The following is a 13,491-nucleotide window of genomic DNA, read 5'->3' as shown; positions in this document are numbered from 1 at the left end:
ATTTCATAAGCCCTTTTCTATACTAGTTCACAAAGGCTAGAAAGAAAATACTCTAAAATACTAATATGATTTATTGCTGTGTGGTGGTATTGCACTCCATTTTATTTTTTACATTTTCCAAAGAAAAAAAAGCATGTATTATCTTGGTAACTGGACCAAATCCATAAAAATAAAAGTATTTTAAAATTAGATGTTAAATAGCTTATAAAGTCTGGGACACCAATACATTCACTTCTAAAGTAGATGTCTCAAATGTTTTTTCCTACTGATAAGCTGCTGCTTTGACAGGAAAAAACAATTTGATCATGTACCTAATACGTTGTATGATGACAAAACAGCTTTATTTTCCAGGCCCTTCTCTTATTTACAGCCTTTTGGGAAATTTCAAGAAATGAATTTGAACTTAATTGTAGTGAATTTTGCAATAGTAAACTTTTGCGGGGGGGGGCAGAGTAACACCTTTCATTTACAACTATCAGCTGAGTGGCAAAAGACTCTCAGGTTTACAATGTTTTCACAGATTTCTTAGTATTCTCTGTCATTATTTTAGAACAACTCCATTTAGAAAGAAACGCAATCATAAACTGTTTCTATTTCAAGCTCATAAAAACCAGAAGCGGGATGAAAGTCAAAGCCTTGACCTTTCTATTTTAGACTTTCATCTGTGTTGCTAAGCCATCTGCTTTCTCTCCCCCTCACTCCATCTACTTAATAGAATGAAAATACTGCACCTCATTGCAATTTTATCAAACCAGTTTAACTTTTCCACTTTATGAATTATGACTTTGCGCCTTACATTTGAAGGCTGGCTTGTAAAATTTGCCTACTCTTCCCTCCCAACTCCTTCCCATCTCCTTCAATTATCAAATTTCTTTAAACTAAGATACTAGACTCCCGTGTATTAAACCATCTAAAGAGCTCTCCACTTTCCACATTGAGCGCCCGATGCAGAGTCCACTTTGGTCTCTCCTGTCCTGGATGTGGGGCCGGGTTTGGTCATTGTTGTTGCGATTACGGGAAAGGAATCTCGCAGCTCAGCTTAGGAAGGGAGTCGCGTCTCGCCGCCACCGAACAAGGGAACCCAGACCGCGAAGAGACAGACCCGGGTGGGGGGAAACTTCCGGAAGGAAGAATCGAGCTGGGATGAAGAGGGAGTTCAAGACCAGGTGGAAGGACCTTTCAGGGAAGGAAGGGGCCAGGGTGTGTGAAGTAGGTGGCCGCGAGGAAGGGGGAAGAAGGGACCCGGGCCCGGCGGGAGGGCGCGGGGGCGGAGGCGCGCGTGGGCAGATGGCGACCCATTGCCCCAGTCCGAGCAGCAGGGGCTCTTTCCGCCGCTGCGGGTGTGGGGTGAGGAGCGGGAAAGAAGCAGTTAGAGGAACCCAGGGAGCCGCGTCCGAGCCGGCGCGACGGGTAGAGCGGGCCCACTCCCAACCGAAGCCCCTACTTAACTATTTGTAGAGCTGCTGCAGGCACAGGTCCAGGCTCTCGCCCTCCACCTCCTCGCGGGTGATGCGCTCCGACAGCGGCCGCGGGAGCGGGGGCAGAGGCGGCAGCTGGGGCTGCGGCGGCGGCGGCGACACGGCCGACCGCCCCGGGGCTGCCACCGCCTCCTCCTCTTCCTCCTCCTCGCCCTCTGCCGCCACCTCCTCCACCGCCTCCTCCTCGGTCTCGGGGTCTTGCTCCTGCTCCCCTTCCTCCGTCGCGGCCAGCGTCGCCGCCTCCTCCCCGCGGTCCTCGCCCGTAGCCTCAGCCGCTATCAGCTCGGGCTCGGGCTCCAACTCGGGTTCGGGCTCGGGCTCCGGCTCGCCGCCGCCACACGGTCCGCGAAACTCGCCCAGAAATAGCTCTAGGAACCGCCGGTAAGTTTTCTCCTCAGGGCTGCAGCCGGCCATCGCTGCTCATGCCCCCCGGCCAACCGGAAAAAGGGAGAGGTGGGAAACCCTGGAAGGGGAGGGGGATGTTCTCGAGCCTCGGTTCCCGCAAGGGCGGTTAACAGCCGCACCGGCACGAGCAATCAGCACTAGGTTGCCTGGAGAGGGCTCCCGCAGGCGTGCGCGCTACCGAACGCGGACGTGCGCGGCCCAGGGTCGGGGGCGGAGCGCGCCGCCCCCCGCGCCACCCTTCTTGGGTCTGGAGGGAAAGTTGGTGACGGGCGCGCGCACAGGGTCCAGCGACGGCCCTCCCTCTATCCCTACGGAGAGTTCAGCCCACGCTGCCTAGAGACTGTCGCCATGGCAACCGGCTCTAATGAAGAATTTCAGGGTCCCTCCCGTCGAGTCCGTGGAGTCTAAAGGACCTCAACTAGCCCGCTCTCCAACTCTCAATATCATTTCTAGATGAATATCCTAGCCTGAAGTCGTAGAAGTGGACGAAGACATCTCCACGTCTAGCTTTTGGTTCCCACTTGGATTGTATTTACCTCAGTTTCTTTATCTACTCCTCCCTGGCCTTAGCGTCCTTATCTGTTGAGAGACACAAGACTGGGAACATCTTTCGTAGCTGATGACGCTAAACGACGAAGAAGCTAGGGTAGGGAAGGCCATCAAGCACCTAATTGTAGGTTCCTTTGCAAACATTCTCATTTTGTTGTGAAGTGGTATTATCCTCATTTTTCAAAAGTGGCAACTAAGTCTTAAAGATATTAATTTACTTGCTTCAAGGTTTCAAAGCTATTAGCCATGACGTTGGAATTAGAACACAGGTCATCAGCCTCCAAAGCTTTCTAGACCCTTTTTACTTTACTCCTTTCTACCTCTGAAGATTCAACAGTGCAGTGAGTCTATATAATGCCTTACTTGTACAGAGCTTTATTGTTTACACGTTGTCTTCACTCCTTAACGCCTTACCACAGCCCATTTTATAGTTGAGGAAACAGAGCCTCAAAGACATTGTGACTTTGCTCAAGGTCACACACAAGTGATGTAACAAGGACTCAATGCGGGTCTTTTCATTGCAAATACATTAGTTTTCCAGGACAAGATCTCCCTGCCTTTAGTTTCAGCACATGCATATTTTATTACATAATATGCATTTTTTTTAGATTTTGTTTACTTTTCTTCCCTAGCCCCCCTCCAAGCATCTTTTCTTTCTTAGACTGAAACCGAAGAAACTTTAAATTATTCTAATTTTCTTACCAAGCTACACACAAACCTATTATTTTCAAGCTTACTGAGGAGTGGGAGAGGGAGAAGCTGTTGTGTTATACAGCTGTATAGAAGATAACATCATTACTGCGTACTGCCATGTCCATGGCAACATATAATTCAGCAAAAATATAGTGATTCTTTCCCTACGTTGAAAAACATGTTCTCCCAAATTACCCACCCCATCCTCACCATTTTTTGTTTCTGGCTTTCAGTTGGATTTAGTGTCTGAAATACTGTTTCCAGTCAGTTATTAATGGCAGAAGAGGAACTCTCTCTGCCAGATTTTTTCATACAAAACTGTATTCTAAATCCCTACCTTGATACTGTTATTTTAAGATTAAATAGGTTAAGCTCACCAATGTCCATTATGGCATCATGTAAAATAGAGTTGAGATTTCTCACTTAGCTTGATATTAAATAGTACATGAAACAAAGTGTATAGTGAGTAATACATGAGTCTTCCATAACTATTATTTTTGTCTCAAAGGTAAATGGAAAGACCGAATAAATAAGTCTGTTTCCAGACAAGCTAAATGTATTTATTCGTGTTTTATTTAAAACATCACCAGTGTAGAGCAACTTCTCAATGAGATGCCAAGAAAGTCTTTAAACTCATTTGTCTTTGTTTTCAATCCACCTGTTCATTTCCATTTCAGAACATCTAGAAAAGACTGACAAAACTTTTAAGGCTGCAAACCTAAATGCCCACAATTTCACATTCCAAGTGTTTAATATCTTAGAATGTAACACGATGACATTTAGTTCAAGAATACATAGCTGTCAGCTGTAACAATTCACATCAAACTACACCTTCCCACTTTGTAATATAGTTGCCTCCCTCATCTTGATGACATTTATTTGTGACACTCATTTATGACTCAGCCCACATCTCAAAGGAAAGTGATATATGTTGGGGAAACATTACTGCTAAGAGTAAAAGAAAAAGCCCACACCTCTATATTACTATAAATGAGAGGTGTATTTGCTTGTATTAATAAAGACATTCCTTCACAGAAGATCAATATGGATCCTATTGCATCCATTTGACACAGAGTAGCTTTGCCAGAAGGCTGTTGACAGCAGTGCTGGGATCTCAGATCAGCTGTGTAAGATGGTTTTGCAATTGTCAAGAAGATTTTTTTTAGCCATTATTTTGCATTGTCTTGCTTTCCTTTTCAGTTTCTCTCCTTTTACTATTAAATAAACACTGAGCTATGAAAAGCATAATATGTATCAAAGGTATTTAAGCAAAATCTCATGAGAATTATTCTTCTCTAAACCTTATCTCTCGGAAGGAAAGGCACAATATCCTTTTAGAGATATTCATGATAAATATTTTTAAAGTTAAAAATAAATGTTTGAGAGGTACCAGTCTCTCCAAGAACCTAACCAGTTCCATCACCCTATCCTATATTGTTGATACCCCTTTTCAACTTGAAAAAGTTAGAATGGGTATAACCCAAATATCCCTAAAGATATTAAGGATCAAAGAAGAAGGAGGAATTATAACAGAGAAGTTAGGATTTAATAACTGAATATGACTACAAAATCATTATATTGATAATTCTTTTTAAATCTCCAGTGTCTTGGAATAGCTAGAAGGAAAAATCTGAAATTGTGAAAAAAAAAATCTGAAATTGTGGAACTGTGACCCATACCGAACTTTGAATTCTGTTCTATAACTAATTGTTAAAATGTACTTTGAAATTTATTGCTTTTTTATATATATTTCACAATAAAAAATGTTTAAAAAAATTGAGCCCCATGTACACGAATATTCACAGAAGGTTTATTCATAGTAACTCAAACTAGAAACAATTCAGATGTCCATCAGCAGGTGAATGGATAAACAATTTGTGGTGTGTTCATACAATGAAATATTACTCAGCAATAAAAAGATGAAATGATAAAATAATATGGATGAATCTCAAAAACATGCCAAGTGAAAAGAGTCAGTCACAAAAGAGTATGTATTGTATGATTCCAAACATCTGAAATTCTACAATAGACAAAACACTTATCTATAGTGGCAGAAAGCAAATTAGTGGTTGCCTGGCACTAAGATTGGGGTGGGAGATGCATGACAGAGGAGTAAGAGGAACTTTATGGGGTGATGAAAATGTTCCATTTATTGACTGAATGGTTCCATGGGTGTATTCGTTTGTCAAAAATTATCTAAGTGTACACTGAAAATAAGTGCATTTTACTGTGTGTAAATTAAACCCTAACATGTTGATTTTTAAAGTTAATGAAAAAAAATACTTCCTTGCTCTGCTCTGAATTGTAAGGGGCTGACTAGTTCAGGCTGCATTCACCAAGCTCTGGTGACACTGATTTCCAGCTAGGATATGCCCAGTGGGAGGCACTGACAGGAATCTGGAAGGTGGAAAGGAGAAAAATCAGGTTATTTCTTCTCTGTCCCCCTACCTTAATCCTGATACCCGTTGTATCTCCTTTGTAGCTTGCGCTCCCTGACTGTACCCACTATGATTCAGCTTTTGCCAGTGATCCCAGCCCCTGAGCTCCGGAAACATCATCTTCCTCCATATGTCCTTCAACCTAGGGATGCTAGTGACTTTTAACTTCCAGCTTCCTGCTCACCACAACTTCCCTTTTGGTTTTCATCACTTTTGGGGTTTTCATCAGTTGTGTAACCAATTCCCTATATTAGATTGCCTCTGTTTCTTAACTGGATCCTGACTGATAAAAGAACAAAAAGGTTCTTTGTGATCTGATAGTTAGAACAAATAACACTTAAAAGAACTATAAACTGATTAATCTGAAGCTAAAGCAAGTTTTGTTCCCTGAAGGTGCTATTGGAAAATGGGGTTTCTTCGAAGTGAAGTTAGCAGTTGATTATTTCTAAGAATTAAAAGTTAAGAGTAAAATATTTTTATATGATGCAGAATTGATGCTCATAACTAAGAAAAATCTCTATCTATAGCTAATATTAGCTTGGTCTAGGATATTCTGTGTCTATTCTAAAGTATGCCTGTTTTAAAGATATTTACATGAAATATTGACATTTTATTCTTTGAGAAAATATAATAATATATAGTACATTTGATTCTCATTATTTGTATTAGTTATGTATAAAGTCACTATGAACACTAAATTAGTAAATGCTGAACCTTTGCCGCTAGGGGAATACAGTGTTAGGTTCCTGTGATCTTTTGGTCAAAACATTTTATCACCTGATCAATACATAACCTTGTCTATATGTGTTTCTATTTAAAAACATATCTTTTGCTTCCTCAAATCTGCATTCTCTAGGAAGTTCTTTGTTTCACCAACCTTTAGAGATTGCCCCTAAGAAACCCCATCTAGAAACAGTATCATTGCCTGCAGAACATTTTAGAGCAACATTAAACAAAGCCTATGAATATAAATTTCAGCAATTTTAGTCATAAGTCACATTGAGGGGTAAGGAATCGGCGCTTATTAAATAAGATGTTGATTCATTAACATTGAACACACAAGCTTACAGCACTATAAGACATACGTGAGCAAAGCTTATATATATTACATGTATTTTCTCTGTAAGGAGCATCACACAGCCTTTCTCAGCTTAAGAACATCAGACAGCATGTCAGCACTATGTTTGGGGGCCATTTTAAAAAGCGAAATCAACTAACAACAACAAAAAAAAAATCACAGAAAAATATGGCACTAAATACGCCATGAAAAGGACACTTCTTTACAATATGGAAGCTGAGATAAGATGGCAGAGTGTAACCTTGTTTGACCTTAGCTGGGTGACTTAAATTTTTCACTACTCTGCATATGTCCACAAATGACTGTGAAAGCCACAAGTATTAATTTTGGGGTTACAAATAAAATTTAACAAATAAGCAAACTTGTAAATATGGAATCTGCGATAATGAGGATCAACTGAATATATATCACAGATTCAATGGCCTATAAACAATTGCCTAAGGCTAGGCCTAGTGACAAATGTTAAGTTGCAAGTATAAAAATTTGTAATTTTTTTCATTAATATTATAAAAATAGAATGAATGGAAGGATAACTAATATATAAGTGATTTTTCAGATATCAATTTGTATGAGACAAAGTTTCAATGGCTGAGAGTTTCAGAGTCAAGAGGTTATCCTGGAGGTTATTCTTATGCATTATATAGCTATCCCTTTTTAGTTTACGTATTTAGTTTAGTATTGGAGTGTCTGTGGGAAAATACCTGGAACTGTTCAGCTATGTTCCAGTAGCCTTGATTTTTGAAAACAATTGTATAAACATATAACTTTTACAATGTTACTGTGTGATGGTGAAAACCTTGCCTCTGTTGTTCCTTTTATCCAGGGTATGGACAGATAAGTTAAAAAATATGGATTAAAAAATAAATAAATAGTAGGCGGGACAAAGGGTAAAATAAATTGGGTAGATGGAAATATTTGTGGTCAATGAGAGGGAGGGGGTAAGGGTTATGTTATATATGAGTTTTTTCTTTTTTCTTTTTATTTTTCTGGAGTGAAGCAAATGTTCGAAAAAATGATCATGGTGATGAATGCAGAACTATGTGAGCCACTGACTGTATACCATGTATGGAATGTATGCGTTTGAAGATTTATCAATAAAAATATTTTAAAAAGATATCAATTTGTTTGTGTTGCCATATTGCCATATTGTTAGAATACCTGACAACTGAAAAAACTAAACACAGAAATGTTTTCAAATAAATAAAGGATTTCCCCCCTTTCTCCTTGATACAATCTAGCTACATCTTCTACACTCTAATGATATAATTTTAAAATCATCTCCATGTGCTACCAAAAATGGACTGCTATATTAACTTTCTTTATTTCCTATGGCTAGCTACTTTGCTTATATTGCAACAACAGTTCAAAGCTGTCAAAATTTAAACACACATCCAGTAATAACAGGTCCACATCCATTTCACCAATTTTAAAAAGCAAAATGAGTCCCTCAAACAGACTCTAATGTTTTTCCCTTAATTTTTTAACCACTGATTTATAACAATCTTTATTTTTATCATAGGTTTTTGAGGAATCAGAATTTATTTTTGAACATATTATGACATCGTTATGAAAAAGGAAAACATTTCACAAGGGTTGATGGCAATTTCTGATGATGGTACTAAAACCTCCTAGAATGAATGGTTTTTCTAAAATGAATTGGTTTTATTAAAAATAATCCACTTCAACATTTTGCTACTAATTTTCACTTTACAAGAATCAAAAAGCAAAAAAATAAAATAAAAGAATCAAAAAGTGCCTCAGGGTGGTAAAAACAACTTTATTTTCCCTAATTTTTAATTCCTTTTATATATTTACTTTGAATACTGCAAGAGTTCAGAGCAATACTGATTGTTTCCAGTTTAGTGAACAGATATCCATACTCTATTCTGGGGCATTCATCAAAAAGCCCAGCTGCTTTTTAAAAATGAAATGAAATAGACAACTAAATATGAAAATAACTCACAAAAATGTGGTTCTTGTGCTCAGTTATTATTAAACACTTTATTCTCTTGTGTGGAGGTGATGGAATTGAGCCACAATGACATTTGTGACTAGAAGGGAAGATGGAAATGATTCTATTAACCTAGAGTGCTGCAACATATGGTAATCATAGGTGGTAGAATAGCTGTGTCGGACAAGGGTAGAAGTAAGCCATGTGGCACAGACATTATCAATTACCACACATGGTAACCATGCTGACACAATGCATCTTCTCCAGAAAGGAAATTATTTGGGCATATGAAGTAGTTTGCTGCCTTATGAAAGAGATGTATAAATGACATATCTGGCACCAACATAACACACATGGTTTCCAGTAATTTTGCAAGCACTTAAGAACTGATGAACCTCCATATTCCTAAATAACAATATAATACATGCAGTTATTTGCACAAAGGCAGCAAATCAAAATACCCATCAGAATGAACTTAGGTTCCTACATATAAAATTATTTAATTTTCAAATAATTTTTAAAAATTTGTCACACAAAAATTCTGTAATTTTCTATCTCTGGATTTGTATGCCAATAATTTTATGACTCAGTAAGGTATAAAGGCCCTTGGACAAAAGTTCAAGATTAGATGTAGGATGTACTAGGAGACAGAATTACAATTACTTGACATTATTTGTTCCAAGTGTTAGCAAAAATATTAAATTGGAAAGTAATGTAATGACAATTGTGTTGTAAGAAAATTTAATATGCACACATTTTCTTCAGATGAGTACAGGATGTACTGAAGAAGAGACTGGAAGGCAGTCAGGTAATGGAAGAAAATGAGAGTAAAGAAAAGAATGGTATCAGTGGTATCTCCATTTGCTAAAGCTATCAGAATGCAATATACCAGAAATGGACTGGCTTTTACAATGGCGATTTATTAATATACAAATCACAGTTCTTAGGCTATAAAAATGTCAGTGATAGGATGATACCTGGACTCTGAAGACAGGCTGCAGGCATCTGAGACACCTCTGTCACATGGGAAGGAACATGGCCAATGTCTGCTGCTCCTTTGCTCCCAAGTTTCATTGCTTTCAGCTTCTGGCTTCAAGGGCTTCCTCTCTGAGCTTCTCTGGGTCCTCTCTTAGTTTCTCTGGTGCTTTTCTCTGAGTTTCTCTTAGTTTCCCTTCTAGCTCCTGTATGTGTTTCATCCTCTTATGAAGGACTCCAGTAAATGGGTGGACTGTGTCACATCTCAGATGAAATAAATTAACCAAAAGGTTCTAACCACAACAGGTCTGCACTCACAAGGAAGGATCAAAAGAACATGGCCCTTTCTGGGGCACAAAACAGCTTCAAACCACCACAAGTGGGAATGAAGATGAACAGAAGAATGTAAGAGACACTGGACAGGCAGTTCAGAAATTCTGAGGTACCTGAAAACACAACTTGGGAAAGACCCAACAACCCTTCCAGAGAAGGTTCTAGGGGGTGACTGTGATTATCTACTGCTTTATAAAAATCTCCATAAAACCTAGTGGCTTAAAACAAAAGCCATTTATTATATTTCACAGCAATATGATTTCACTTGCAGGTCTCATGAGGCTCCAGTCAGATAGTAATTGGGGATAGAGTCATCTGAAGGCTCAACTGATCTAGATATTCAAGACGGATCACTCACATTATACTTTTATCATTCATATTTAGAAAAAACGAGTGGGAAAATGACTAATATATAGTTTTGAAAATATAAATTTGATTCTGTTGCTAAACTGGCAGTTAATTCTAGCTGTTGACTGTAGCTGTCAACTGGAATGCCTACACAAGATATTTCCAGCATTATGGCCTTAGGGTAGTCAGAATTCTTACATGGTGGCTTAGACCTCCAAGAGTGAATGTTCCAGTGAATGAGGCAAAAAGTGCATAGCCGTTACAACCTAGTCTCTTAAGTCAAGTGTACTTCCATGGTACTTGTTTTAGTTTGCTAATGCTGCCAGAATGCAATATACCAGAAATGGGTTGGCTTTTATAAAGGGGATTTACTAAGCTACAAGTCTAGAGTTCTAAGACCATAAACATGTACAAACTAAGGCATCTGAAAAAGGATAACTTGACTCAAGAAAGGCTGATGGCGTCCACAACACCTCTGTCAGCTAGGAAGGCATATGGCTGGGGTCTGTTGATTTTCTGGTTTCTGGTTTTGAACAGCTTGCCCAGGGGCATTTTCCTTCTGCATTTCCACACATCTGTCTATGTGGGCTCTGAGCTTTTTCCAAAATGGTTCCCTCTTAAAGGACTCCAGTAGGCAGATTAAGACTGACCTTGAATGCGCGGAGACACATCTCCATGAAAACCATTTAATCAAAATGTCCCACACACAATTGGGTGGGTCACAGCTCCATGGAAACAACATAATCATAATCAAAAGGTCCCACTCTAAACAATAGTTCTGCCCCCACAAGACTGGATTAGGAAAAAGAACATGGCTTTTCTGGAGTACATAACCAGTACAGTAATCTATTGGTCATAGCAACAATAGACCCCCACAGATTCAAGAGGAAGGTACTTCTTCCTATGAGAAGAATGTCAAAGATCTTGTTGTCATGTTTTAATATCAACATAGTGACATTTATCTTCATGAATTTATGACAATATTCAGCAACTTGAACTTGGAGGGTCAGTTATTTGTGAGTCCCATATTAAGCTACCGTTTTAGTGTGTTAAGCTGCTGGAACACAATATACCAGAAATGGAATAGCTTTTAAAAAGGTAATTTATTAAGTTTACAGTTCTAAGGCCATAGAAATGTCCAAACTGAGTGATGCAAATGTTCAAATAAGTGATCATGGTAATGAATACACAACTATGTGATGATACTGTGATTGTACACCATATATGGAATATTTGTATGTTAAGAATGTTTATAAGCTGTTTTATCAATAAAAAATGTAAATGGGGTTGAGAAAGCCTTCTTGACCAAAAGGGGGAAGAGAGAAATGAGACAAAAAATAAAGTTTCAGTGGCTGAGAGATTTCAAAAAGGGTCAAGAGTTTATCCTGAAGGTTATTCTTATGCATTATATAGATATCCCTTTTTAGTTTATGGCGTATTTGGAGGGGCTAGAGGGAAGTACCTGAAACTGTTGAGCTATGTTCCAGCAGCCTTGATTCTTGAAGATGAATGTAGAAAGATGTAGCTTTATGATGTTACTGTGTGATTGTGAAAACCTTGTGTCTGATGCCCTTCTTATCTGGGGTATGGACAGATGAATAATAAATAGGGATAAAAGTAAAAATAGTAGAGGGGATAAGGAATAAAATAAATAGGGTAGATTGAAATACTAGTGGTCAATGAGAAGGAGGGGTAAGGAGTATGGGGATGTATGAGTTTTTTCTTTTTATTTCTTTTTCTGGAGTGATGCAAATGTTCTAAAAAATGATCTTGGTCATGAATACACAGCTATGTAATGCTATTTGAGCCATTGATTGTAAACCATGTATGGACTGTGACTGAAGATTTGTCAATATAAACATTTAAAAAAAAAAACAAAACATAAATGGGGTTGAGAAAGCCTTCCTAACCAAAAGGGGGAAGAGAGAAATGAGACAAAATAAAATTTCAGTGACTGAGAGATTTCAAACTAAGTTGAGAGGTTATCCTGGAGGTTATTCTTATGTATTATATAAATATCCCTTTTAAGATTATGGTGTATTGGAGTGGCTGGAGGGAAGTACCTGAAACTGCTGAGCTGTGTTCCAGTAGCTTTGATTCTTGAAGATTATTGTATAATGATATAACTTTTACAATGTGATTGTGTGATTGTGAAAACCTTATGTCTGATGCTCCTTTTATCCAGGGTATGGACAAATAAGTAAAAAAATAAGGATAAATAAATAAGTAAGGGTCATGGTTAGCTTCGTGTGTCTACTTGGCCAAGTGGTGGTACCTGTTTGGCTGGCTGGGCAAGTGCTGGCCTGTCTGTTGCAATGAGGACATTTCATAGAATTAGATCATGAGCAGGTCAGCTGCATCCACAGCTGATTCCATTTGTAATCAGCCAAAGGGAGTGTCTTCTGCAAGGAGTGATGCTTAATCTAATCATTGGAAGCCTTTTAAAGAGGATTCAGAAGAGATAGGCTCTCTTCTCTTCCTGCTTCGGCCGGCAAGCCTCTCCTGTGGAGTTTGTCCAGACCCTGCATCGGAATCGTCAGCGTCACAGCCTGCTGTGTGGATTTTGGACTCTGCGTTCCCGTGGTCATGTGAGACACTTTCATAAATTTTATATTTGTGAGTGTTTCCTGTTGTTTCTGTTTCTCTAGAGAACCCTAACTAATATAGTAAGTGAATAAATAAATAATGGTGGGGGATAAAGGGTAAAAAATTGGGTAGGTTGAAATCCTGGTGGTCAGTGAGATGGTGGGGGTAAGGGGTGTGGGATTCATGAGTTTTTTCTTTTTTCTTTTTCTGGAGTGATGCAAATGGTCTAAAAATGATCATAGTGTGGAATATATACTATGTGATAATAGTGTGAACCAACTGATGGTGCACCATGTATGTGTGTGAAGATTTATCAATTAAAATATTCTAAAAAAATAAATGTCTAAACTAAGGCTCCAGAGAAAGATACCTTAACTCCAAAGAAAGGGCTGATGATGTCCGTGGTTTTTCTCTCAACTGGGAAGGCACATGGGTGATGTCTGCTAGTTTTCTCTACTGGCTTCTTCAAAGAGCTTCCCCTGGGGTATTTTCTTTCTGCATCTCCAAAACTCTCTGGCTTTGTTGGCTCTGTTGGCTCTGAAGATTTTTCCAAAATGGTTCTCTCTTAAAGGGCTCCAGTAAGCGCCCCCACCTTGAATGGGTGGAGACACATCTCTATGGAAACCACCTAATCAAAAAGTACTACCCACAAGTGGC

The 13,491-nt window shown here is 38.9% G+C and overlaps 2 protein-coding genes across 8 annotated transcripts in view; both read right to left on the bottom strand.

Moving 5' to 3' along the window:
- Nucleotides 1–2,936, bottom strand: part of PPM1E (protein phosphatase, Mg2+/Mn2+ dependent 1E) — a 289,214-nt gene extending 286,278 nt beyond the window's left edge. For 5 of the 6 annotated variants that reach the window (XR_013177663.1, XR_013177664.1, XM_077164967.1 and 2 more), the window contains exon 1: nt 1,450–2,936. Coding sequence is in view for 4 of the 6 variants with exons in the window: in XM_077164967.1 (XP_077021082.1) it covers nt 1,450–1,892 (443 nt within the window). In the remaining 2 variants the exon portion in view is untranslated. The remainder of the gene's footprint in view (nt 1–1,449) is intronic. The other variant, XM_077164968.1, reaches the window with a different exon arrangement.
- Nucleotides 2,937–5,003: 2,067 nt separating this feature from the next.
- Nucleotides 5,004–13,491, bottom strand: part of RAD51C (RAD51 paralog C) — a 79,139-nt gene continuing 70,651 nt past the window's right edge. The window contains exon 11 of one of the 2 annotated variants that reach the window (XR_013177660.1): nt 5,004–5,522. The gene's annotated coding sequence lies outside the window, so the exon portion shown is untranslated. The remainder of the gene's footprint in view (nt 5,523–13,491) is intronic. The other variant, XM_077164943.1, reaches the window with a different exon arrangement.

Source organism: Tamandua tetradactyla, chromosome 6 (genome assembly GCF_023851605.1).
Source record: "Tamandua tetradactyla isolate mTamTet1 chromosome 6, mTamTet1.pri, whole genome shotgun sequence".
In the NCBI taxonomy this organism is placed as follows: Eukaryota; Metazoa; Chordata; class Mammalia; order Pilosa; family Myrmecophagidae; genus Tamandua; species Tamandua tetradactyla.
Note: the sequence above shows the minus strand (reverse complement) of the source record. Positions and strands in the feature narration are given on the sequence as shown.